Genomic DNA, 27,094 nt, shown 5'->3' on the forward strand with positions numbered 1-27,094 from the left:
GAGCCAAAATAACTTAAATTAGGTGATAGACTATAAACAGTAAAAAAAAAGGTTATATTTGAATTTTTAGAGCACAGTGTTACACTGGGTCAAATTAAACAGTGCATTTAACCAAACCTGCAACAATTAGTCTTAGTATTATAGACAATATCGATTAAAAAAGAAGTAAAATACACTACACACAGTGTTGGGGACAGAAAAGCAGAGAGAGAGAGAGAGAGTTAATGGGCTCACTCATTTCTCACTCAACTCAGATGAGAAATGTTTAGCACAGTGCTTAGTGTGTTAACACTAAAAATAAAAAGCTTAGTTTTCAATATTTCTTGTATCATAAGGAAAAAATGATTTCTTGTATCAAAAGGAGCTTCTCAGAAGGAGAGGTGGGGAAATATAAAGTCTCTGATCTGCTCCAGTGTAAAGGTCAGTGGATGTGAAGTCTGCCGTTTGCTCTTTCAGATTTGCAGTTCAGCTCACTGCTGGATTCCACCCAAAAAAAAAAAAAGATAGATTATTGACATCTGGCTGCTCCCAACCTCGAGAAGAAATCTAACAGTAGCTTGAACTGATACATAACATATAGAGTGTTGAAAATAATAAAAACGCATTTACAGTCATACAAAAAACAAACAGATTGAAAATATAGACATTTAAGATTTTTTACTGATATTTTGGGATATACTCACAACATGTAACATGTTAAAAAAAATATCCTAAACATACCCTACACTCATAAACCTAAGACAGCTGGTTAATATAGATCACAAGTTTAGCTCTTTAACGCAATAGTGGAGTAACTCAGTTAGAAACTCTACTTTTTGGAGAAGTAACTATAATTAATTACATTTTCAAAGTAACGTGCCCAACACTGTTGCTGGTGAAATGCGTAAATCTAAGCTTACTGTAAATAAACAGAAGCGCTTTACTCACCCAAATAAACAGTTTTTTGAAGAGAAATCTGTGTAGATTAACATCCAGCTCTCGTTGGAAAGTTTTTTTTAATTACAGTTTTGTTTACTTAGCTTAACTTTATGTAAATTAGTTAGCTATACCCCTCCGCCACCCAGCAGAGAGACCTGCTGAATTAGAAGTTCCTTATAGTGTCTCTTAAAATACGCCTTATGTATAAAAATAGACCAGAAAATAGACGTTCACTGATAGTGCGCCTTATAATACGGTGCACCTTATAGTGCAAAAATATTAGGTATACTAGCTAATGTTATGGCAAATGGTCTTTTTTTTTTTGAGCTTCTTTTTGAGCTAAGATAGAAATGTTAATTGACTGGTAGGTCTGTTCAGTTCCTCCCTTCATAACCTCAGTCTGTTAATTTATGCTAGACACTCTTTTGTGCCTCTAATGTTTTAAAATGAAAAGTGAGAGCGAAACAAGCTTAATAGTCTTTATCCCCTGTCCATCATCCCACAGCAGACAGCTCTAGCGAGTGAGGAAACGATGGAGAATGAATGGAGAGAGGAGAGAATGGAGGATGGAGAGGGGAAAAAAACTTGCCTTGAAAAAGCTAATATCCAGTTTTGACTCGTTTTCATAGTCTGCTGAATAATTTACCTGAGAGAGAGAGAGAGAGAATGAATAGGAAGCAGAGAGGTGGAGTGAGAGGAGAGAGAGAAAAGAGAAGGAGAAGGAGCGCGGGGGCGCCGGGAAACGCATTGAGCAGACAGATGAGCTTTATCTTGCTTTAGCATGTGTTAGCGCAGCTCTAGGCTGCCAGTCCGCCAGCATTGACTAGCTGTCAGCCTGCTTTTCCTTGCGGATTGGAAAAGACCACACAGCTTTCATTTCCTCACATCAGAGAGGAGAGGGAAAAAGCATCTGCACCTCTCTGCACTCCCTCCCTGCCCCCAAACCATCACTCCATTCCTGTTTTTCATGCTAACTTTTCAGAGAAAAACTGAGTGTTAACTGAGCACAGCAGCGGCCAATAGTTTGTACACCACCTGCCTGAATGCTGGCTGAGATTAATTCATCATAGAGAAACTTACCGGTTCTCATATCTTATATAATATACACTGACATGTCCCATGACTTTTGCCATGCCTCGTGGAAGCTAAAGAACACTGCTCTGACCTATGTGATATGAGTGTGGAGCCTCCTGCAATGAATGTGAATATAACTTCTGCCAGAATCAATTGTCTGTACGCATGGACAGTTTTACCCAGACGCTGCTGCTCACAATAATTACCGGTAATGCCTTCTTTGGCTTTAGATTAAGGATAAACTCTTCTTTAGTCCTCTTGATTTTGAAAGGAAAAATTAGTCTTGAGTTTGAATACTTATGTTCATATACAGCTCTGGATAAAAATAAGAGACCACGAGTAAGAATAAGATATAATCACAAGCCATCAAACCAAGCTGAACTGCTTGAACTGTTGCGCCAGGAGTAAAGGCATAAAGTTATCCAAAAGCAGTGTGTAAGACTGGTGGAGGAGAACATGCCAAGATGCATGAAACTGTGATTAAAAACCAGGGTTATTCCACCAAATATTGATTATTTCTGAACTCTTAAAACTTTATCAATATGAACTTGTTTTCTTTGCATTATTTGAGGTCTAAAAGCTCTGCATCTTTTTTGTTATTTCAGCCATTTCTCATTTTCTGCAAATAAATGCTCTAAATAACCATTTTTATTTGTAATTTGGGAGAAATGTCCGTAGTTTATAGAATAAAACAACAATGTTCATTGTACTCAAACAAAAACCTATAAATAGCAAAATCAGAACAACTGATTCAGAAACTTTAAAGAGATTAGGGTGCTGTGTTTTATGTTTTCGAGGTCCTCTTGCCTCTGAGACTGGCAGCAGGTTGAGACTCCGCTCTGCTGTGAATGGGATTGGAGTTGGAATCTAGAAGAAGATGGATTAGCTGAGTTTAGCACAGCCTGAGCTGTGCTGCCTCTTCATCTGAGTCTGTAGAGACACCTTCAGCTCACAGATTGAACTCCTTCTCCATTACTGCTGACCACTGAACTGACACTGGCCACAAATACTCTGGAGACTCCATCCTTTTAAAAGAAGAGATTGGACTAAATTTAGCTTTTTTTATTATTATTCTTTTCTTTAGTTACAAGGCTAATGTAGCTAGCTAACAAAGAACAAATGATTTGATTGGCATTATGCTAACTGCATGCCTCATTAATTTCACTCTCACCTCAAACCATGTGGAAATAATCTGGAATATCGTAGCATCACTATGGGAGGAGTGACAAGACCAAACCATAGTCCATATTTGACAATTCATTTTAACTAATAACGTAGCAAATCTAAAACAGTAGCAGCCCCAATGTTTCTCTGTATTTTCTAGTGTTATTTTTGTGACTATTGCAGAAACTATTCTATAAAATATAACACACTTTTTTATTTTATTTTTAATTTAACCCTTAATTTGATGGGATTTCTTGCTTTCCTCTACAGGCATTCCTGGCAGCGACTACATCAACGCTAACTACATTGACGGCTACCGCAAGCAAAATGCATACATAGCGACACAGGGCTCACTTCCTGAGACTTTTGGGGATTTCTGGAGGATGGTGTGGGAACAGCGGAGTGCCAACATCGTCATGATGACCAAACTGGAGGAACGCTCCAGGGTAAGCAGAAATGAACACACACAAAACACACTTACACAGTGGTAGAGGTAGAAGACAGCGGTGATATTCCCTTTACGACAGATTCATCCTTTCCAAACAATAAACTACACTAATACTAGTCCAGCTTTCACACAGCTTCCAGCCTAACAACCAATAAGATCACATCGGCCATTCTATCATAGTGTCTGTTAATGCGATCAACAGCACAATTACATAACACTGTATGATCAATAATAGTATGATTAACTAGCTAGTTGCCTGAAATCTTGACCAAAACTCAGCTACTCCATGTAATCAACAGAAAGGACTGCAGACAGTCACTTTATTCCTAGATTTAAAAAAAAGTTTAAAAACTGTGATAATTAACTTTTAGAGGTAAACACTTAAGCATAAACTTTGGATGGGCAGCTAATTCTAAGGTTTCTGTATCATCAGTGTAAGTCTCTGAAGATAGTATGGTCCATCCTTTTTTTATTTTGTCCTCTTCTTTGTTTGTGTCCTGTTGCTTTTTTTGTCTTCAGATGCCTTCATATTTCTTCTCCAAGGCAAGACACACTGCATCGTGTTTCCACCAGCTGCTTTTTTTTTTTTGGCTTTGCTAATGAAAAAAATAAAATAATATAACTTTAACAGTGCTGTTGTGTTTCAGCATGAGCCAGTAGCTTGAGTTGCTTAGCTTAGTATTAGCAGGAAATGCAGCGCGTACACTGCTACTATCAGCTCTCAGGCACAGATTTCTATTCAAACCCACTTTTACCAAAACTACACCTAATCATTTAGGTGCGTAGACCAGTCCCACCCTAATACAACATACTGCAACTGTACACATATCCCAAAATGTTCTTTAAAGTGAAGAAAGACAATTTTATTAGTGCAACACTGACAAAACTCTTTATTAGGACCACTCATTTTTGCAATTATGTACTCTTCCAAGACTCAACTGAAACATCAGTGCATCTTAAGGTAATGTTCAGATCAACGATCATCTGTGTTAGATCTGTCTACAGTAGCTCTTATAACCAGTCTGTACAGTTATTGAAACAGAAACGCATCTCAGAATAGACAACTTTAAAGTAGATGGGCTATAAGATCATGTCAGGTTTCAGTTCCATCAGCCAAGAACACAAAACTGAACGTTTTCGATGCTTAATTCTATCACCAGTCCAGGCTGGTGGAGGTGATGTGATGTTTACGAAATCTATTCTTGACATAATTTGGGCCCTTTAACTCCAGTCAGAATTAGCTAAGTATTGTTGCTGACTATGCACATCCCTCTATGACCACAATGCCTATCCCAAATTCTAACAATGGCTTCATCCAGCATGATGATAAACAAATGTCACAAAGCAAAAGTCATCTTAAACTGTTTTAATGTTTGAAGAATATCTGCCTAGTCACTGAATCCAGTAGAAGATATGTGTGATGTGGGAAAATGAGATATTTGCATAATGAAAGTGTTTCTGATAGACCTACAGCAGTTGTGTGATGCAGTCAAGATATCCTATGGAATTTGTGTCACAAAGAAATTATGTTTTAAAATCAACCCAATATAATGCTCCTAATAAAGTGCTCTGTCAGTGTATTTAATCCATGTTAAAGAAAAAAATCTATGCAAATTGTAAAGGAATAATTAAAGGAATATAAATTTCTTCCATATCACAATTATAGTTGATCAGTCAATAGATATCTGCTGTTGAAATTTGCTTCTTTTGTTTTAGCATTTTATCTACAATCTATTGTATTTACTCATGTGTAAAAGCTCATGTTTAGCTAATTAGCCCATGCTTAACTCTATGCCTAAATCATAACACACTAGCCTCAATCTGTGTGGAGTATAACAATATCTAATAGACTTGCTTATGTGGTTCCAGACACTTCATAATATACTGTTTACATAGCTGTAAATGTGGACTAAAATATGTAGCTTTTTTTGAATCTCTCCATTTTTCATCATCTCAAATAAGCAGCTACTTTTTAATGAAGTAAGCAGTGCCATAATCCATTGCAGAATCAATCTCATTGGTATTAAGTGCTTTCAGTCTAAGAAGAGTCTAGAAATTAAATCTAGCACTTCATTTCATTTCAGTTATGTGTTGACCTTGTTTTTTTTTTTTTTTTTTCACAAACTTTCACAAGCAGCTTGTTTTATGAAGATGAAGACTCTGCTAACGCTAATAAATGTGCCCCTGCTGTTAACGCACATCATTTTCTTTTCCACAGAATTAAACGCCTGTCGCTTCACGTTCATAACCCGTGCTCCCAGACAGGAATGTGAACGCTGCGGGCTGTTATTTCTTTTAATTTTGTTCTTTTTATTGTTTTAGTTAACACAAAGCATGTGCTCGCTAGCCCATGAAGAAGCTAGCGTCCGCCGCTAGCCTCTCTCACACTCTCCTCCTGGCGAGACGACAGCAGTACTGTAATGGAACAATGTTTTATTAGGCCCTCGCTGGGCAACAAAAAGTGTATAATCATAATAAAGCCTGGGCCGTAATGTGATTGGAAAAAAGCGCAGTTAAGGTTGTAATTATAGCGTGTGTCAGGCTAATAAATAGCGCTGTAGCCGGAGCTGGAATTCCTCGGCTAGTTTAACCCCCACCGCCACCTCCACCACCCGCTGCTGAGAAAATAGGAGTCAGCAGAAAGAGGAAGGGATGGACGGCCGTTCGCCCCGTGTCCTTTTGTTCCACTTTCCCTTTCATGACAGACATCTCGTTCCCTTTTATAGTTACGTCCAAAAGCGGCAGAGCTGAAATTTGCCACTGTAGCGATTAGCCAGTAAAAGGCATTTTAAAAAGACATTTTTATGGAACAAAAACAGTCCTCAGGGTCCGTCATCCAGAGAAAAATCTGTCTGAATATGGTCACAATTCACCAATAGTTATGGCATGAGAACATGGAGAAATGCTTAGCATTTTACCCATGTTAATAATAGCGCCCTGCTCTTACTTATAGCAATAAAGGTAGTTTTAAAAACCCTAATTATTACATGCACATGTTTTCACATAGTTTTCCCTTACTAATATTATATGTATTATAAGTATGCTTTATGCTTTTTTTTATGCATTTAATCTCTAGTAGTGTAGATTTATACCTTCATGCCTGCCTGAAATCAAGGCATGAAGACCCCTGCACAGAGCTTGTGTCTATTGTATTCAATATATTATATTATATACATATTTATTTTAAACTGTAATGATTGGAATACCTGTAAGAACATGCTGACGTTACTTAATATCTATTAATCTAAACAAACATGAACAAAACCTGAAAGAATTAAAATTAATCACAACAGGTTTACACTAATAGTTTTTACTAAATCTTTTTATACAAATCAATAGATAACTGATAACTAAATGTCTCTGTATGGAAGCATTTTATATGATAGATGATTTTTTTTTTATTATGCACCATTGTTTTATCTTGTCTCTGATGTCTTTTTTTTTTTTCTTCAGGTAAAGTGTGATCAGTACTGGCCCACCAGAGGAACAGAAACATACGGGCTGATTCAGGTGACGCTATTGGACACAGTGGAGCTGGCTACATACTGTGTCAGGACGTTTGCACTTTATAAAGTGAGTGAATAGCATTATTGAAACTGGCTCATTTTAGCTACATCTATAAAATAAAGTAATAAATCTCACAGCGCAGTAATAATGTTATTTTAAAGTGTGTGTTTGTGTGTTTTGTGTCTCGTGCAGAATGGCTCCAGTGAAAAAAGAGAGGTGAGGCAGTTCCAGTTCACTGCCTGGCCTGATCACGGGGTCCCTGAGCACCCCACACCATTTCTGGCCTTTCTACGACGGGTCAAAGCCTGCAATCCACCAGACGCCGGACCCATGGTGGTCCACTGCAGGTCAGACCACCAATATGTATCTGTATATCTGTACTGCTGTACAAAGGTGGACATACATACAGCTAGTAACCTGTACTCCCAGTCAGTGGCCACTTTGTGAACCAGGAGAAGCAGGATTATCCACTTCACTGCTTCTATTGCTACTCTTCATCCCTCTCTCCATCTATCTTTCCCAATCTCCTGTTCTTCTGTATCTTCACTCCTTCCTTCTCGAGGTGATCTGTCACTCTTCCATTTCTCTCTTACACGAAAAGACAGATGAGGGGGAAAAGCAAGAAAAGAGAGATAGAGAGAGGAGACGAAAGAGAAAAAGAAAAAGTGAGCAAAAGGAGTACAAAAATATGAAGTTTTATTATATGAGACACAATGTATGTATGAATAAATGAACAAGTGAGTGAATGAATGAATTAATTCATTAATGAATCAGGAGGTAGAAAAGAAAAAGTGAGTGAGAGTATGAAAGGAGTGAGTAAAGAAGGTGAGTGAGAGGAAAAAGAAAATGTAAGAGAGAGAGAGGAGGGAAGGAGTAAATATTAGTGTGAAAGTGAGATAGTGAGAATAAGTTAATGATAGATGAAGGAGAGAGAGTAAGTGAGAAATGAGAAAATACATAAAGAGAGAGAAAATTTATGAGTTAGAAATATCATGAGATAAAACAGGGGAGTGAGATATAGAGAGAAAAGGAAAGAAAAGTAAACAAGACAAAAAACAAGAAGAAAAAGAAGTAATGTTTGAGTGGATGAGAGACAAAAATAATAAAAAAGAGGAAAGAAAACAGTTAATGAGAAAAGAAAGGAGCGAGATATTAGAGAGAAAGAAACGAGATAAAATGGTGTGAAAAAGAGGTAATGAGTGACTGGATGAGACATAAAGAGAGGATTAAAGAGAGAGAACAAAACGGCAAGTGACAAGACAGATAGGCAGAGAGGAAGAAGAAATCCAATGAGGGGAGGAGAGACGGAGGAAGAGAGATTGAAAGAAAGAGAGAAGGAGAAAGAAGAATGGCTGGCATAACCTTGCGTCAGAAAACTGACAGAAAGACGAGTGGATTAATGCAGAATTAAAGGCAGTGCTCACAGAAGTTAATTAGTGCTCCCAGCAGACCCTCTCTCTCTCTCTCTCTTTTTCTCTCTTTCTCTGAATGTAGGAATTAATGTCATTGGTTAGACTTTTAATTCCTCCAGCCTGCATCAGATAAAGCCTGTTAAGCTTTATTTTAAAGGCGTGTCTTGTTTCCTTCAGCTGACTGAAATAACAGCAGATATTTATTTATTTGTTTATCAGTCCTTTTTTTTTGGGCCTTCCACTAGAAAGAATTGCCCAAAAAGAGAGTGGAGGAAATAGTTGTCGAGGTGATGTGCTGTGGTGTGTGTGTGTGTGTGTGTGTGTGTGTGTGTGGTGGTCCTTTGGGGCCAGCAGATTACGAGGCTGTTTATCAGAGTGCATTTGCAAGTCTAAACAAAAGGATGAAGAGAAGAAGAGATTGTTGGGCTTCGCAGTAATTAACCACAGTCCACCCCCGCAGCTCCGGCTGTAATTAACTGGACAGAACTAGAGTGTGTGTGTGCGTGTGTGTGTGTGTCGTGGGTGGTGTGCAAGAAGCTCAGAAACTGTACCTGTGTAGTTTATGGAAATATTAATTTTAAGGAGAACTGTGATTTACCCCGACTTGTGGAAACTTTGGGAACTTTTGTTGAATAGTCCACCTTCTTTCACCCCCAGCATTCTGAAATACATCGCTTTTAGTCGATGCTCCTCACATGCTTACAGTGCTAGAGCTGGGGGCATTCTATCTCTAGCATGGTGTAAAAAACACTATTTTTACACCATAAACAATCATTAGCTCAAAGTAGCTCCATACACCCATTTGGCATGTCAATATAGAGGCTAAAATTCAGTAATAGAAACAGCTGTGAAATGAAAGAGCATTAGTACACGGTATAGACTATACAGATATCTGTTGGAGTAACTGTTTCTACTCTCCTAAGAAAGCTTTTTACTAGATTTGAAGTATTGCTGTAAGGATTTGATTGTATTCACTAACTTTACTTTACTGAGGTCATGGTGTTGGATGATCACCACTCCACCTCATCCCAAACTCATACCAAAAGTATTGGATGATGAGTACCATCATTCCAGAGAACACAGTTCCACTGCTTCACAGTTTAATACTGGGGATGTTTACCCGTGCTAATAGGTCTATGTTTATGATGAGTTCTGTTTTAGTGGCACTACTCCTTCTGTACAATGACTAGACAAGCTGTGTGTCTGCATTTGCACATCTGTGTCAGCAATAGGTGCAGCTTAATGTAGCTGAAGGCATTCATTAATAGCACTTGCCACCAACATTTGGAAATATAATACACTTTTTTCTCAATCCCTATCTCACTCTCTCTCTCCCTATTGTGCTGTAAAGAGAAAAGAGCATTTACCACCGTCGCCCCTAACCTGCAGGTTGTCGTGGCAACGGCTTCTCAGAGACAGGGGTATCCAGGCGTTATGGCAACAAATAGGAGAGACAATCCAGTGGCATGATGGGATATTACAGGGTTCAGCAGTTTTTCACTAGAGAGAGAGAGAGAGAGAGAGAGAGAGAGAGAGAGAGAGAGAGAGATACACTAAGTGTCCAAATGTTTGTGTTCTAATGAATTTATTTAGTCCCTGTTGGGAAGTACTGCCAGTAGAATAGTTTATCTATAGCAGATTAACTTGAATATGTTGGTTTCATACCTAATGCCAGGCATGACTAGAGGAGTATGAAGCCCCCCAGTATTGATCTCTGGAGCAGTGAAAGAACTGTGTTCTGTGATCTAATATCTAATACCTAATACTTTGGGGATGAGTTGGGGAGAGATGCTTTTGTCATTGAATGCAATCAAATCCTTGGGATTAAATTATCTGTGGAGTTAAAGGGAAGAAGCCCACCATGCTGTTCTGCATTTAAATCTCCATAGACCACCCATACAGAGTTTCACACTGAGGCAGACAGACAGTTCCAGTCAAAAGTTTGGACTCACCTGTTCACATAAACACTGTCATCTTAAAGACTGTTGGATTAGTTTAACCTGGCTGGGTATGGATAGGCATCTGTTTGAGTATGGATATGTATTGGTGTGAGGATGGATGGGAGTTGGTTTGAGTATGGATGGGTGTTAGTTTGAGTATGGATGCATGTTTGTTTGGGTATGAATGAGTATTGGTTGGGTATGGATGAGTATTGGTTGGGTATGGATGGGTATTGGTTGGGTATGGATGGGTATTTGTTGGGTATGGATGAATATTGGTTGGGTATGGATGGGCATTGGTTGGGTATGGATGGACATTGGTTGGGTATGGATGAGTATTGGTTGAGTATGGATGGACACTGGTTGGGTATAGATGGGTATTGGTTGGGTATAGCTGAGTATTGGTTTGGGTATGGATGGGAATTGGTTTGAGTATGGATGCATGTTTGTTTGGCTATGGATGGGGGTTGGTTTGAGAGAGGATAAAGTATTGGCTTTGGTAAGGATGGGTGCTGTTTGGGTGGTTAGTGGATTGAGTATTCGTGAATATCAGTATAGTTATAGGTGGTATAAAATGAATGGGAATTGCTATGGTTATGAATGATATTGGTTTGAGTATGGGCAGTATTGGTTTGGGTATGGGTGGGAGTTAGTTTGAGAGTGGATAGATATTGGATTGAGCTTGGATGGCTATTGGATTAAGTATGAGTGGTATTGGTTTGCAGTAGATGGGTATTAATTTGCATATGGGTGGTATTGGTTTGGGTATGAATGGGTACTGGTTTAAATAAGTATAGGTAGACTGGATAGTAGAAATGGCTGTGGAAAGACAAGTTAACAGAACCTCCACATATAGAAAGTTCAAAATTAATTCATAGTGTTTTCTTTTCTAGAGCCAAGAACCATTTTGCACCTTTATTTTTTCAGAGTGTAGATATTTTCCAACTTCTCAGTTTTCTTTAATTTGCAGATCCAAGCTGAGCTCCTTTTTCTGGTGATTGTTGAGAAAAAGTGTAAGAGCACAGTATAGCGCATGTGTGTCTTTGAACGGTCCTTGTTCAAGGACACTGGAAAAATGAAGGGTCCTGATTCGCTGCCAGTGCTAAGTCAAGCGGAGGTGAAACCTGGCTGGAACTGCAGGGCTTAATCACACTAAAAGTACGCTACTGATTAAAAGCTCTCGGCCCGACTCTCCTGGTGAAAACCCGGGTGTTAGCGCAGCCCCTGCACTCGGAGTTGGGGTGGTAATGTGGAAATTTGCAGCGCTGCAGCGTTTAAGTGTTTTAATGAAGAGCCCTGGCCCCTGCTGCCGCTTTTCCCGCCATTATGCCGCGTTAGCGAAGAGCACTAGTGCTAATCGAACTGTCGCTAATTGAAGTCAGCTGCATTGCACTTGCTGAAAAAGTTCTGCTCCTCGCTCTTCAAAGTCACAGAGAGAGAAAGAGATGGAGCTTTTATGGTGCTAGAAGTGGAGGAGATGTTTGAGAGGAGGGATGGGAGAGTAAGCCTTAAATGGGAGTCGGGCAGTTAGTGAGAAAGCAATAGAGAGAAAGTGAAGCAGAGGTCAGAAAAGCAATCTCAGATGGAGAGGAATAGAGTGCTAGAATCGGAGGACTGCAATGCAGTAACTTTAATAATAAAAAAATAGCAATACCAGTAATATTAATTGTATTTACATATAATCTCAACTATACTTCACAAGCACAAGCAATAAAAAATATTTAATAAATTAAGTGACAAAATTAGTGACAGAAAAATTGTTAACACAATTACTGTGATAAAGAGATACAAATTACAAACAAAAACGTGGCATATACAAAAGTCTATCACCACTGAACCCCTTTCAAATGAAATTTAAGTGAATTAATCTTTCAAAAAAACTTAAAATGTTTTAATTGTTTGTTTGTTTAAAACAATTTGGGAAAAAAAAGTATTGATCATGCTTGTTATTAGAAAACTAATACTATATTCATCAAATTTTAGAAGCAGACTTTAGCTATGTCTGCCCTTAAGACAAATTAACTACTACTTATATCATATGGACAATTTAACACTAACATCCCACTTCAAAGAACTTTGGTTAATATTTCAATATGACCAACAGCACAACAAGCACCACATAATCAACAATAGTATGATTAACCAGCTAGTTGCTTAAAAGCTAGAGTACAATTAAGCTACTCAGTGTAATCAACAGAAAGCCAAGGCTGTCAATCACATCAATGCTAACCCCGCCGTCTTAAAATATAGCAGAACAGCTAATAGCTAATTAAACTGATTTATTAGCACAGGGAAAAACTACCTTTTAAAAATTAGACTAAAATCGTATTGTAATTGAAACATGAGGATTAGGCAGAGCTACTACCAGCATACTACAACCAGCCATAAGAGGTTTAACAATTAGACCTGTGGTAATTCACATTTTTGAAAGATGTTGCTATGTACATGTTTTTCTACAGTCCTTTTGGTTAAACTAAGCCATGGAACTGTAACAATTATTTTAAATACATCATTTAATATGTTCCCTGTATTAGGGAGGTTCTTTTAGGTTTCTTTATCTTGTATTTATAGAAAAATGAATACTCTATAAAGGTTTAAGAATGTTTCAAATGCTTCTTTTCTGTGATGGAGAACATCTTGGAGATGGGTGTTTAAAAAACTGTATGAATCTGTCTGGGTGGGTAGGACGGTCCTCCCCCTCATCCCATCACTCAATGTGATGCTAGCCAGTGTGGGCATCTGTTAGCTGACATAATAGAACTGGCAGTCAGTGCTCTTCTCCAGGCATGTTCAGCTGTCCAATGTTGTTGGAAGCACATGCTAGCTTTCACCCTCCCAGCACTGGTCTCGCTGTGTGACGGGGGAGTTCTAAGTAGTGGGAGGAAACTGGAAATGGCTAAATTGGGGAGAACATTGGGGAAATAACTGCTAAAGATTATTTTGTGTTGTCGAGTCCATTCAATAAATATGAATATGTAGAGTTGAATAGCTACAAAGTACTATGGGTGGTGAATTGATTTTGCAAGGAGACTGGAGCTACAGCAATTACACACTGTATTTATGTCTCTGCCCTCTCTCTCTCTCTCTCTCTCTCTCTCTCTTTTTCTCTCTCTCTCTCTTTCTCTCTCTCTCTCTCTCTCTCGCTCGTCTGTCTCCTCCGTTCTACACCAGTAGATGGATGAGTTTGCTCATTTCCCGGTTAGCAATCACACACTGATTATAATGTGTGCTGGCACTGTTTAGGCTTTTAATGATTTGTACACACTTGTTCCAAAGTGCCCACCTGGCAAAAGACCCTTTCAGCAGTTCAGATACGTGTCCTGCTGTTCTTGAGGATCTGAGGCTGCAAAGCATAAGCATAAGAATTAGCCCTGACCAAAAATGCTCAAATCATCCCACTTACTGTCTAACACACCAAGCAGTCGGGACGCTTTCATGCTCCTTTGCTAGCTAATGCTAGACTGGACTACCCTCTACTTTGTAGAACCATCAGAATCAGTTGCTGTACGATTTATTTATTTAATATGAGGTAGAGTCCATCTACCTCATATTAAAAGTGATATCTTCCTTTGCCTAAAGCAGTTCTGTGGTCATAAAGTAAACGTACTCTAAACATGTCGTCTCTTGTCTTTGCCTCCTGTACAGTGCTGGCGTGGGCAGGACTGGTTGCTTCATCGTGATTGACGCCATGCTGGAGCGAATCAAGCACGAAAAAACGGTGGACATCTACGGCCATGTGACGCTAATGCGCGCTCAGAGGAACTACATGGTCCAGACAGAGGATCAGTACGTCTTCATCCATGACGCCCTGTTGGAGGCCGTCACCTGTGGCAACACGGAGGTCCCCGCCCGCAACCTTTACGCCTACATCCAGAAACTCACACAGATCGAGACGGGAGAGAACGTCACGGGCATGGAGCTCGAATTTAAGGTAGGCTTACAACTAAATATTTACATTTTTTTACAGACCCAAAATCTGCATACACCCAGCCCACTGGTGTAAAGTGTTTGACACTCAAAGCTGTGATACGATTAAACACAATGTCCTCTTTAGCAGTTTTTGGGTTTTGTTGATACCTGGAGCTAATATTGGAGTGCAGCATATATATCACCTCCAGGCTCTTATATGAGGTGTATAGCTTCGGCTTTTTCTGTAGCAGTACTTGAGCTCAAAAGAAGCATGTGATAAAGTCAAAGCCAGAGAAAGAAGTGGGTATCGATGCTAAGATAAAAGCTAAACTTATCCCAGCAGGTGTACTGTGCTGTGTCTTTAGCTAGCTAACCACACTCTGGAGGGCGGTGTATCAATACAATATGGAATATGGAAAACTTGGAATAATTACCAAAACGTTACACATTCAATTTACAGTGCTAAAAACAAGGTTATGCTATGCCATGCTACGTGACCTCAGAATAGAACTGTACATCAATAATAAAAAAAAATCAGTTCTCTAGTTCTATAGTTACAGTTACTGCTTTTCGGTCAATTTAAGTGTCATTAAATCGACACAACACTGTTTGAACAACAGTCTGTGGACACGTTCCTGTGGTGTCTGAATGTGCAGAACAGTTTATAATAGGTAATAACTTACAGTGGTAGCATGGGACAAACATCACACTGCATATTCATCAGATATTTCATATTTTCTTTTATTTCTTCATTTTTTTTTGTTATCTCTTGTGCAATCTCCTGTCAGCCAGAATAGGGTTTCTTCCTCTGGCTCGCTCACCAGGGGCTCACACCAAAAAGCTCTCTAAAGCTGCTCGGTGACAACACCCGCTGTTAAAAGCACTATATAAATAAACTTGACTTGACATGGTAATCTGGCTTGAAACCATTCTTGCAATGGGATGGTACTTACAAAGCCACGGCAGATGTCCAATTATCATGAGATGACTTTTATGTCATTAAGTGGAAGATATGCAGTGCATTATACTCCCCCAAAAGCAATATCTGTATTACTGTTCCACAATTTCACAGTACTTATGGACCAACTACACAGTACTGTCCACTTATTTTAAAGTGTAACTTATTTTATGCGAACCAAAAGCAATATCTGGATTACTAATCTCCAATTTCACTGATTTTTAAAACATTTCCTTTAACAGTTATGCCATCAGGATTGTGACTAAACTAAAGCTGAAAGCGCAGCACTGCAGAAACATTAAGAATCGCAGGTCATTATCATAGCTTAACAGTTACAACCCCTCCCTATTTATCGTCTGTTAAATTACTGTATATCAAAGCATGTATGATAGAGGCTATAGACTTTACTTAGTCATCCACCTAAATCTTAAATCTTACCTAATCAAATACTTAACATTTAAATGACCTTCTCTTCATGTTTACTAATGAAATAATATTTTCAGATAAGACCGGTTCACTGTGCTGGACTTCCAGCTCTGCCTCCTCTGTTTTCTTAAGAAATCTGAATAAAAAAAAAACATATATCAGTTACACAGGAGCCAAAAGAGTTTATAAGGATAATTCCATTTAATATAATAGTATAATATAATACTTTAATACTGTATACCGCAAAATAAAATGTATAAAATTTAAAATATAAAATTATTCCATTGTCTCCAAATGAGAGCATTAATTCAAAATAGTAGATGGTCATTATTTAAGAGCCTTTACTAAGGCCACAGTGTGGGACTGCTGTAGAAGCCTACTGATTGCTAAATATCATGCTCTGAAAACACAGGGCTTAATTTACATAAAACATTTAACACTCCACAGTCTCTTTTACTGGTAACTTATACTTATACTTGGTTATGTTGTGAGCTTAGCTAATTGTGAATTATGTAAATAGGGGCTTGAACTTATACTATAGAATACTCTTCTTATAAGGCACTATCACCCCATACAGGACCAGCATGCTCATGCGAGCGTTTTTTAGCCCTGTGTGGAAGGAAATGTTTTTAAAATAGAGGGATGGAATCCATCCACCAACACACCTGATTGAACAGGAGAAAATGAGTTTGAAGCAGGTGTGTTAGAAAAACACTAAACTGAAGTGCTGCATCCCTCTGAGGCCTCTGGAGTTCAGGAAGTCTGAGCTTTTGCATTAGTGTGAACCGTTAGGGAGCTGCTGTAATGGTGCGTATACAGTGTTCCTTTAGTTTAGCTGTTTAGCATCATTTACTCACTTCTCTTTGCATTAGCAAGATGCATGATACTCTCAATACAAATGAGCAGAGCCTGGCTGTGTTTTTTCGTAGGTGAAAGCCTGGAATCTGATGCAGGAAGCAGAATGTTTGGAAAGCAGTTTGAATTAGATCATGTTACTCCTTTAATGAAGCATTTTCTGTCAACATCATTTTAAACTCTTAGATATAAAGTAGGATATAATGTATGAAACAGGTCTCGTAACTCAAGGTGATTTAAATGTTTACAGTGTAACAGTTTGACGGGACAGAAAAAAAATAAAAATAAGTAGAATAAACCAAACTGCAGCAGAATTATAATAAAATAAAAGTCTATTAACCAAAATGTATTTTCATACAGAAATACACATAAGGTGACACGTTCAATTTAGAGCCAAGCATTGATAATAAACAGGGGTAAAGAATTGAAGTGTTAAATAAATAAAAAATAAATAAATTCAATCAAACTGTCAGGCTTGATATAGGTTTAGAATTTTGGACCCTGTGAAATACCTTTATTCCCCTTTTTTTTTTTTTTTTTTTTTTTTTTACTTTTTTATTTATTTATATTGTTAATAATTAAGGGACTTGTCAAATGTATCTATTTCTACATCTGAAATCCATTTTAATTCTGAGACTCTCTCTGTGTTCTCTTCTAATGATACTTGAGACTAAATGAGACTAAATTTAGACACAGTAAAAGTGAATAGTAAAAACACTGATAGAAGTGCACACAGCTACCATTTATGAGAACAGTACCTGAACTGCTTCAGATCTCAGATCTCCTGATCGGGCACGAGCACTCTGTCAAAGCGACTTCTGATTGAAAAGGAAACTGCAGGAATAAACCTTCCAAAACATCCACAATCAATTCATGTCAAATATTAACAGATAGACTGCAGCAGCCAGCACCGCCCTCAGCTCTTACAGTCACTGTAGCAGTTGAGAAGATGAAGGAAGGTCTGTGGCCCGGGGAAGCGCTGCTTTACTGTTTTTCCTCTTGTCATTCGCTCGGCTACATTTTCACAACAGCAGCTGCAGCCTTTCTCTAGAACAAAAGAAATAGAAATCAATTTAGAGTCAAAAGGTGATGGATAGAGTAGCACTGCTTGAGTGAGCAACCCCTGGGCTTTTTTTCTCTTGGACAATTTTCATTTCCCCCTGGTTTCGCCCTTAAATTTTTCCAAGATTATTTTGGGATTTAGTCCCTGATATCTTTTTTTCTGGAACAGTTCTAATGTTTTTACAGTTCTTCCAGGGACAATTAATTTTTTTCCTTAGATTTTTTTACCTTGAACAATTCTGGGTTTTCCCTGATATTTTTCTTCTGTTTTCCAGGACGTTTCTTTTTTCCCCAGGGCCATTGAGTTTTTTCCTACTCATTTTGTCCTGTAACAATTTTGAATTCTGTAATATTTCCCCCCTTTCAGTCTGATTCATTTCTATGTATCTGTTACTATCTTTGTAATGAAACAGCACAGTTGCGACACTCGTTTCTGCCTCTCTATATGTGTAAAAGGTGCATCTTTGTGTCCATCGGCTGCCTCTACACTGTAATTAGTGGATTTGTGTCCATCTGTTTTGTTTAAACTTAACAACGAAGGTATGAATGTGCACTGTACTGTTAAAAAAAGATATATTGATAGAAACATTGAAAAATATCTAATTAGTTGTTCCAGCACATTTTACTGACCCCAAATAGTTAACTTATCTGGGGTCTTGTTTGGAGCTTTTCAGCCCACCTCAGCTTGCTTCTACCCCACCATCTTTGGCTCTCACACGGCTCACAGACTGTTTGGGGCCTGTGGTTTCCTCTCGGCCGCATAGACTGGTCCTCTAATGCAGAAACGAACCCAACACACCCGACCAAACCCACTCTCACGCAAAGCCTGCATCGTTCTCTCACTCTTTCTCTCGCTCTTTCTCCCTCTTACTCAACATTGGCAGGGTTTATTGGTATGCAAGTTACTTTATTGCTGAAACACTTAGCAATAAACATAAGTAGAAGAAAGAAATTAAAGCATAAAAGAGAACAATAGAAACGATTATTTGAAAAGTGTTACTGAGAAAGGCAAACCAAACTTTTTTTTTTTAGATAATAATAATTTAAGTTAATAATAGGTTTCTCTCTCGAGCTTTCATGAACTCTTAACAACAAACACAAACCCCTTTGTGACTAACAATTCTCTATACTAAGAGCATCAAGCTAACAATAAATAAATATACACAAGTGTTTATTAGTTATATAAAAGCATTTTCCCAGCGCTTTCGCTTTTGTGGAGCAGCATCTGTGTCTTGGCTCAGCAAACACACACTTTCATTAGCCTTCTGTCTTTCTCCCTCGTGAGTGTGATGTCATGTGGAGTTTGTGTCCACTGGGGCGACTCAGCTTCTTTTTTCAACCACTATTTACATCTATTGGATTATCTAAAGAGGAGCAGTTGTAGGCTCTAGAGTGATGATTATTTGCGCGTGTTGATGAAGTAAAAACTACTGTGTGCAGCACTAGTGTGTGTGTGTGGTGGGGGGCATTGTAAAGTGCAGTGAAGATATCCTACTCTCTATAGCTTTCTAGCATTTGAGAGGGAGCTAGAATTAAGTTAGACAAATAAAAGGACAGAACACAGATTAAAGGAACAGTTTAAAGACTTGAACGAAACAAAAATAAAGAAAAACATAAAAGGACAAAGGTGGTAGAGTAAGAAGAACTTTATTGCACTGGAGCCTTCCAGTGTTCTGTCCTGGTCCCCCTGCTGTACTCAACCTACACTTATGAAGTTTAGTTCCACTCACTTTTGTGGTGGGCCAGATATTTAACACAATTTAAACATCTATAGAACTGGTGCAAGAAGAACAACCTCCTCCTTAATATCAGCCAGTGAAATGGGATGATAAAGGACTGCAGCAAGAAGCAGAAGAGAAGCTACCAACCTGTCAGGATCAAAAGGTCTGCAGTGAAAAGAGTAGAGAGATTCAAGTACCTTGGTGTTTGCATCTCACAGGAACTGCCATGGTCCTGCCACATCAATACCCCTGTGAAGAAGGCTTGTCAGCATCCACCTCAGACACCAAAGGGACTTCGAACTGCCCGCCAAGGAACTCCCAAGGACTTCTAATCCTGTACAGAATAAAGCATCCTCAGGGAACAGTCACAGCCTGGCCTGGGATAAGCACTAGACAGGCATGCTCTCTCTCCAATCTCCTGAACAAATAATCCGGACCCAGTTCCCTGACCTGCAGACTATCTACAGCAAACAGTGCTGAACCACGGCCATCCCAACTACAGTGTATTCACTCCGTTTTGGATCAGTGAAGCTATTTTGTCATTTTGGAACAGCTTCTTCCTGCAGACTAATTTAAAAAGTTAATCAGGACAGTAACTACATCTACCTCTATATGTACAGTATAACTATTTAGATGTTTATCTCTTCAATACCTGGTTCTTGTTGTATTTGCACATTACTGTATTGTAGACTCACCAACTTATATCTAGAACAGGTTGTAGGGTTGCAGAATTAAATGGTGGAATCCTTTAATAACATTGATAAATCAAAAGTGTGATGTAACTAATTGTGAATAGTTTATTGTATAGAGCTAACTGTTCCATTTGAGGACAATGTTGATGGAGCTCACGAAAGGAATAGGTTGAAATATGCAGATTTGTGGTGCAGGAGCATGATAGACCAGTGAAGATAGACGTTTTATCACATCTGTGTTGATGAAATTTGTGTGCTGAGGGCAGTCTTGATAGAACTGTCAGAAGTAGGTGGGTGAGTGGTGCGTGTGGTGATGGAATAGTAGTATCGAGGTTGTGGGCTAAATCTTGTATTGTCCTATGTAGTGAGCTTGCAGAGGAGTGAGTCTGGGACATCAGAATTTACTGTTGTGAATTCTGGAGGTGTTGTGGGTCTAGTTCAGGGAAATACTGATGAAGGGAGGTGGCTACTTTGTTAAAGAGCTTGTGATCAGATCAGAAACAGTCCCAGCAACCTAGCTGTTATGTTGAGGAGGTTACTTGTGTCATGTAGGTCATTGTGAGTGAGTGGGAGAGTAGAGTGTAGGGGACATAGGGGAATGGTCTTTGTGTGTAAGCCCGGATGTTAGGTTTAAGATTAATGATCTTTCTGCATTATGTTACTTACTTAGGGTTGTGTATTGGCAGGAACCTGGTGATAAGATGTGTACGAAACAGGGGTTCAATAAATTCCAATATATCGCGATACTATAAGCATAATATTATTATAGTGTCAAAATTTGCATAAAATCTGATTAAAAGAAAGGTTTTGTGATCAGATGATGTGAGTTTAAACACATGATCTACTGTCTGCCACCGACATCTTCACCTTAACTATTGTACTGACTCTGCAAGACTCTAACCACTGGGATTTCTCTCTTTTGTAGCGCTTGGCCAACACAAAAGCCCACACCTCACGCTTCATCAGTGCCAACCTCCCCTGCAACAAGTTCAAGAACCGCCTGGTGAACATCATGCCCTACGAGTCCACACGTGTGTGTCTTCAGCCAATCAGAGGAGTGGAGGGATCTGACTACATCAACGCCAGCTTCATAGACGGGTACAGGTGAGTAACACGGCACATAATAGAGCTTTAGGAGTGATGTCTGCCACTTGAACTGGGATGTTGGAATTTCTGATCCCCTAGATGGCTGCTCTGCACATCAGCAGTAGCAAAGACAGTAGTATTTTACGGTTTATTAGCACTTGTTTATATCAGTATATCAATAAATCAGTCAGACACACAGTGCGGTGTGGACATTTTCAATCGCTAGCCATGCTAACAATGATAATCTGGTACAGAAAATGTGGAACATATTCTAGTAAAATGATTGTCACACTAGTTGTAGTAATCTCTAAAGTTTTAGCTGTTTTTGGATTTATTTTTTTTTATATATAAATATATATCGTGAAATCTTCTTAATGTTCAACTGGGTGCGGTCATTCCCAGCTCCAACATCTTGGACTTCTGAGCATCAACATATTGACACACAAAAGTACTACTTACTGTATTTATGTTTTATACATTGTGTGTTTTCCTGTAATAATAAACAATATATGTGTAGAATAGTAGCTATTGGAATATATTCTGTTTTCAGGTGCACACATTCTGCACCTGTAAAGGTGTTATTGCATCTATTAGAAGTTAGATTTTTTTGTTGTTAGTTAAGTGATTTATAGCTTACGTTGCTTAATTTGTTTTTTTAACTCAATCCTTTTTTTTATTTATCTGTCCAGGCAACAGAAAGCTTACATCGCCACACAGGGACCTCTAGCAGAGACCACAGAAGATTTCTGGAGAATGCTATGGGAGCACAACTCTACCATTGTGGTGATGCTGACCAAGCTCAGAGAAATGGGCAGGGTAATTATGTCAGATTACTTATTTAAAAACATTCATAATTAATGTAGAGTAACCCTAATCAGGGTACCCTTACATTCTTATACAATGTTCTTTATAAAAAAAAATCACAAAGGCTGCTATAAAGCATCAAAAGGAATGTCTTTATTGTCAGTTAAAAAAAAACAATTTTTAATTTTTTTTTCCCCAGAACACTTTTGTCAACAAACTAGGATTAAAAAGACATACATGCCTTTGGTTTTGTCTGTGATACTGTGATAGTAATTGTACATGTAGTCTCTGTTTAGGCAGATCATACACATGAAATGTTTTTCATATATATATTTCCCCACTCTTTCTCTTAGGAAAAATGCCACCAGTACTGGCCCGCAGAACGGTCAGCCCGGTACCAGTATTTTGTGGTGGACCCAATGGCGGAATACAACATGCCTCAATACATCCTGCGGGAGTTCAAAGTCACAGATGCCAGGGTAAGTTTTATAACACAGCAAAACACCACACCAAAGTACATGAAAGATAACATTATCTCTGTTTGTTGATCAGAGCCGTGTGGGTCGGGAGCAAAGCAAATACAGAAAGAGGGTCCTGTGTTCCAGACTAGTGCATATTTCTACACATTTTTACACAAAGCAACCGCACAGAGATAGTTTTAGTTAAAATACTTGGTTAAACTGCAACTGCAGAGCCATTTATCTCAATCATGTAGACTACACCTGATAGTTAGGTCAAGCACATTTTCAGCACAAACAGATCAGTTTAGAGTTCGTTTGGGACCAGTTGCATCCAAATGTGTCGGATTGAGTTTCATCAAGGGTCCAGTTATATATGTTTTCACAGTCACACCAAAACTGTGAAACAAGATTAAAACTTTTCAGTGCACTTCAATGTATTTTGTAGCACTTCTATCACCCCCTAAGTCTTACAAAATAGTCCAACAATTGTCTGATTCAGGTTGATAAAAAAGAAGATACAGGCACTTAGTATGACAGTGTATATGTGAATTATATAACATATTACACATTTGCCCTTGATTTTTATTGCTTTGTTTTTTTTCCCCTGCTTTGTAATATTCTTTGATAGTCAATTAGGCCTTGGAGTGTATTTCCCAGACCATTCTGGCTTATTTTAAAACACATTTGAAAGTTCTTTATTCAAATTTGCACAAGGATTTATGCTTATGTTCCACTGTTTAGAAAAGAGTTTTCTTTTTTCTCTCAAAATAATGAAATGTAATCGGCACATAACAAACTCGTTCAAAGGCTTTGGTTCTTTGTGGTTGCTGTTTACTGTAGATTGAACCTTCCTGCACCCGTGGAGATGAAGTTTGTATAAAAGAGCTTTCTAAGCATTAATAATCTGGGCATATCGAAGGATCAGTCCTTCTGTTAGTGTGTCAATACATTTTGCTTTGAAGCAAAGCTTTCGGAGGAGATTTCCATGTGTTGTGTGTGTTGAGAACAGAGACAAACTTGTTCTTTCAGGGTGCTGTGTAGTGGAGTGTGTGCTGAGTAAATATTTAGTTTGGGGGGAATTGGAACATGTCAGCACTGAAACAAATGCGGCGGTGGCTTTTAATTCCATCAAAGGCTTGCAGAGATAAACGGCACGCACCCTTCTTTCTGTTTGTGTTTGGACGGCGCTTGGATGGCGTAGCTTTACTTATCGAGGCTATATGATATCACTTAAGCAAGCTGCAACCCTCGGAGCTTCAGTCAAGAGCTCTGCTGACACACGCCACATCAAAGGAATTAGCGTCTAATGCGCTAATACATTCAGGTGAACAATGAGGGGTATCTTTTTGTTCAGCTTTGAGGCATTCGTGTCCTCTGGAGGCTTTTAGAGTCCTCTGTGATTGCGTAATGCCATGAGTGGCATTAACGTGCACTGAAAGTTGCCGATTACGCACCTATCAGAAGAGTCGAGTCGAGTCGGGAGCGCTGCGTTTAGCTGTGGAAATAAATATAACAGAGTGATCCATAAGAACTTTTTTCGTAAAGTGACAGCATAAAATATTTCTAAACTTTCTGAAGCAAAGCTTTGATTGAAGCACTCACCATGAGGCTCTCTCCATATTTGAGCCTGGATTTGTCATTAAAGATGATACAATTTCAGTCTGTAGTAGTCCAGGTTACTTAGTCCTGACACCACTGCAAACAAAGATGGTGGTTGTTCACTGATGGACTTGTGTCAATTTGTCAAAACAAGCATCCTGCATCTCTCAGTCCAGTGATTCACCTCTTCTCAAAGTCTGTTGGCTGTTTTCGAGTGTGTCTTGTAAGCATGTCTCTTACCAAGAGGTACACTTCCCAAAGGTAGCTGTTTAATAAGGGAAAAGCAGTAGAAGCACTTTTATCTTGTGGCAAAACCTAGTGTCTAATCTGACAACACCTGTCATCATATACATATCAGGCAAAGACAAGACAGCCTGAGACAATGTGGAATGCATTATTTTAAAAAATAAATTAGCGCCAATTTAAAGTTAACCATGTTTTTGTTTTGACTCTGTGATTTAGGATGGTCAGTCTCGGACGGTCAGACAGTTTCAATTCACTGACTGGCCAGAACAGGGAGTGCCCAAGTCAGGAGAGGGGTTCATCGACTTTATCGGACAGGTGCACAAAACGAAAGAGCAATTTGGCCAGGATGGGCCCATCTCAGTACATTGCAGGTATGGATAAACATTCCTTTCTATAGGTTTATTAATAAATCAGCTCTCCAATATATTACATCACACCACTAATCTCATATCTTTCTTTATTCTGTCCATCTCTTCATTCTTTTTCCACTTTCTCTGATTCTTTCTTTTCCTCTCTCTCAGTGCGGGTGTTGGTAGAACCGGTGTGTTTATCACTCTCAGTATTGTATTGGAGAGGATGCGCTACGAGGGAGTGGTAGATATTTTCCAGACGGTGAAGATGCTGAGGACGCAGCGACCGGCCATGGTCCAAACAGAGGTACACAAACGCAACACACCCTAAAATTAATGCACACACAAAGTAAATTAGTATATAAAAAAAAGAAAAAATAATAGTAAATGTAATTAATTATTGACTTACCCTATGTCCCTTTATGATACTAATGTTGGATATCTAATCCAATAATTGTGCTTTTATTGATTCAGCTACACTTTGATCCTATATTCCTACTAATATAACCACTAATGTTTACCGTTAATAAGAAACCGCATCAGATTTATTAAAATATTTTCGGATTTGATTCGTTAAATATGTGAACATTTGTTTATATACTTTCTTTACTTTATTGAAAAACATATTTATTCATACTGAGAAGCCCACGCATCACTCCCTACGAGACACTATTGACACAAATAAGGGTAATAAAATTGATCTGCAGGTAATAAAAAAGCAATACTATTTATTTGCAGGTGAGAATCCGCTATCTTAATAAATTGTTGTGGACTTTTTGTCATCATCTTTGATGGATGAGACTTTAGTTATAGTATGTAGACAGTTTTGCAGTTCAGGAGTGAATGAGTTTGGTTCTTCTTGGCCTCTCTTTGTCCTCAGAGTGAGTCAGTGAGCGTCTTCACCTCAGCAGAAGTAATGTGAAGATGTGAAGGATTTGTTTTTAACTGTAATTACGTTTATTAAGACAGGACTAATAAGTGGCCACAGAAATGGCCTGATAAAAGCATCTCTAAGGAGGAGTGCGAGTACAAGCAGAGGCTAAGAAAAATCGAAAGTTGAAGCTTTTCAGCGTATCAGCATTCAGCCGTTCCTCCGCCGCTGTTCATTTGTATTGATATCTACAAAGCCCTCAGGTTAGCCATGCAAATTGATTCAGATAAGCAATTTCACAGCCGGGCCGCCAGAAAAAGTGCCCTCTCCACAGTCGATGGGAAAATTGTTTGGCGAGATCAATGCGAACAGGGTGCGCCCACGTGCCTCCGCAGCGCACCTCTTACGCCCCGCCGAGCGGAATGACGCCGCTTTTCTTTTTTCCCTCCACTCGTCCGTCCTCTCTGAGTGCTCAGCAGAGAAAGGCTGAGAGACGGAGAGAAACATGTGAGCTCAGTCGCAGCACTCTGCTTTCAAAGCATCGTTTAGTTTTCGGAGAGCTGAAATTACAGTTGCTATAGAGACCAGAGGGATTTAGTTCACCTTATCAGAATGCGCCGTAAGGCAAGAATGTGTTCAAATGGCAGCTCAGGTGTTGGGTGTGATATTAAAATGACATGTTCATGGCATATTATGTTTAAATCTTTAAAACTAGTGAAGATTATCTCTAACCTTTTTTCTTGTTTTTATATTATCCAATAATTTCAGCTTTAAGAAAAAGCACTGACTGTCAACATAGCAGAAGAATTTAACAGATTTTTTTTTGTTTTACACAACACTTAGAGTTCAAATGTTTGTCAACATTGTTATGTCACAATAATACAAACGTAGTAGTAGAGCCCAACCAACTGAGACACCATAAGAGCCATCTGAGATAGCAATAACCAAGCAACACACTAAGCAAGACCATAGCAGTCTCAGATCATTGTTAGGTGTGACTTTAAGTCTTTGGTCACAAGTCCAAGCCTTGTGAGGTGAGACTAGGCACTCAGCACAGATGTTTGAGAAGTTTTTTTTGTGCAAGTCCACGTCAAGTCTCCTTTGTTAGGTGTGACTTGGTCAGGTCACAAGTCTTGAGTCTGAGGTGAGACTTGGACTTGTGACCAAAGAGTTAAGACTTGACCAGGTCTCACCTCACAGATCTGAGACCTGACTTGGACAAAAACACTTCTCAAACATCTGTGCTCGGTGCTGTAGTGTTGCAAAGTGGTTGCAATGGTCTTGCTTAGCGGTACCTACTGTGTTGCTTGTTTATTGCTAGTTGGTTGCTATGGTATTTCAGATGACTCTTATGGTGTCTCAGTTGGTTGGGCTCTACTACTACGCTTGTAAATCTGTGCCCTTTCTAAAAGACGGAAAGAAAAGAGGCTGAAAATAATATATTTGATAATAATAAACAAAAACAATTGTTAGTCTTTAGTTTTTAAGATTTAAACATGACAAAAATTATCACACCCAACAATTAAGCTGCCATTTGAACACACTTGTCTAACAGTGCATTCTGATAAGGTGAACTAAATCTTGTTGTTAG

At 38.8% G+C, this 27,094-nt stretch overlaps 1 protein-coding gene and 1 long non-coding RNA gene across 39 annotated transcripts in view; one reads left to right on the forward strand and one right to left on the reverse strand.

Annotated features, from left to right (window-relative positions):
• The window catches only part of LOC103034479 (protein tyrosine phosphatase receptor type D), a 535,243-nt gene that overhangs the window by 499,192 nt on the left and 8,957 nt on the right, over positions 1-27,094 (forward strand). For all 35 annotated transcript variants that reach the window (XM_022681944.2, XM_022681952.2, XM_022681947.2 and 32 more), the window contains 9 exons: positions 3,427-3,602; positions 7,058-7,177; positions 7,304-7,458; positions 14,109-14,394; positions 21,012-21,190; positions 21,862-21,988; positions 22,330-22,455; positions 24,499-24,653; positions 24,804-24,939. In XM_022681944.2, coding sequence (XP_022537665.1) covers positions 3,427-3,602; positions 7,058-7,177; positions 7,304-7,458; positions 14,109-14,394; positions 21,012-21,190; positions 21,862-21,988; positions 22,330-22,455; positions 24,499-24,653; positions 24,804-24,939 — 1,460 coding nt within the window. The remainder of the gene's footprint in view (positions 1-3,426; positions 3,603-7,057; positions 7,178-7,303; positions 7,459-14,108; positions 14,395-21,011; positions 21,191-21,861; positions 21,989-22,329; positions 22,456-24,498; positions 24,654-24,803; positions 24,940-27,094) is intronic.
• LOC111195232 (uncharacterized) overlaps positions 16,733-27,094 on the reverse strand; it is a 48,317-nt gene continuing 37,955 nt past the window's right edge. Inside the window, exons 6-10 of one of the 4 annotated variants that reach the window (XR_007429559.1) lie at positions 24,221-24,301; positions 24,040-24,132; positions 23,892-23,932; positions 19,592-19,728; positions 16,733-17,658 (exon numbers count right to left, since the gene is read on the reverse strand). This is a non-coding gene — a long non-coding RNA (uncharacterized LOC111195232). Of the gene's footprint in view, positions 17,659-19,591; positions 19,729-23,891; positions 23,933-24,039; positions 24,133-24,220; positions 24,302-24,722; positions 24,960-27,094 lie in introns of those variants that run through there. The other 3 variants (XR_007429558.1, XR_002651554.2, XR_002651555.2) reach the window with 3 other exon arrangements.

This window comes from Astyanax mexicanus, chromosome 25, assembly GCF_023375975.1.
Source record: "Astyanax mexicanus isolate ESR-SI-001 chromosome 25, AstMex3_surface, whole genome shotgun sequence".
NCBI lineage: Eukaryota > Metazoa > Chordata > Actinopteri > Characiformes > Acestrorhamphidae > Astyanax > Astyanax mexicanus.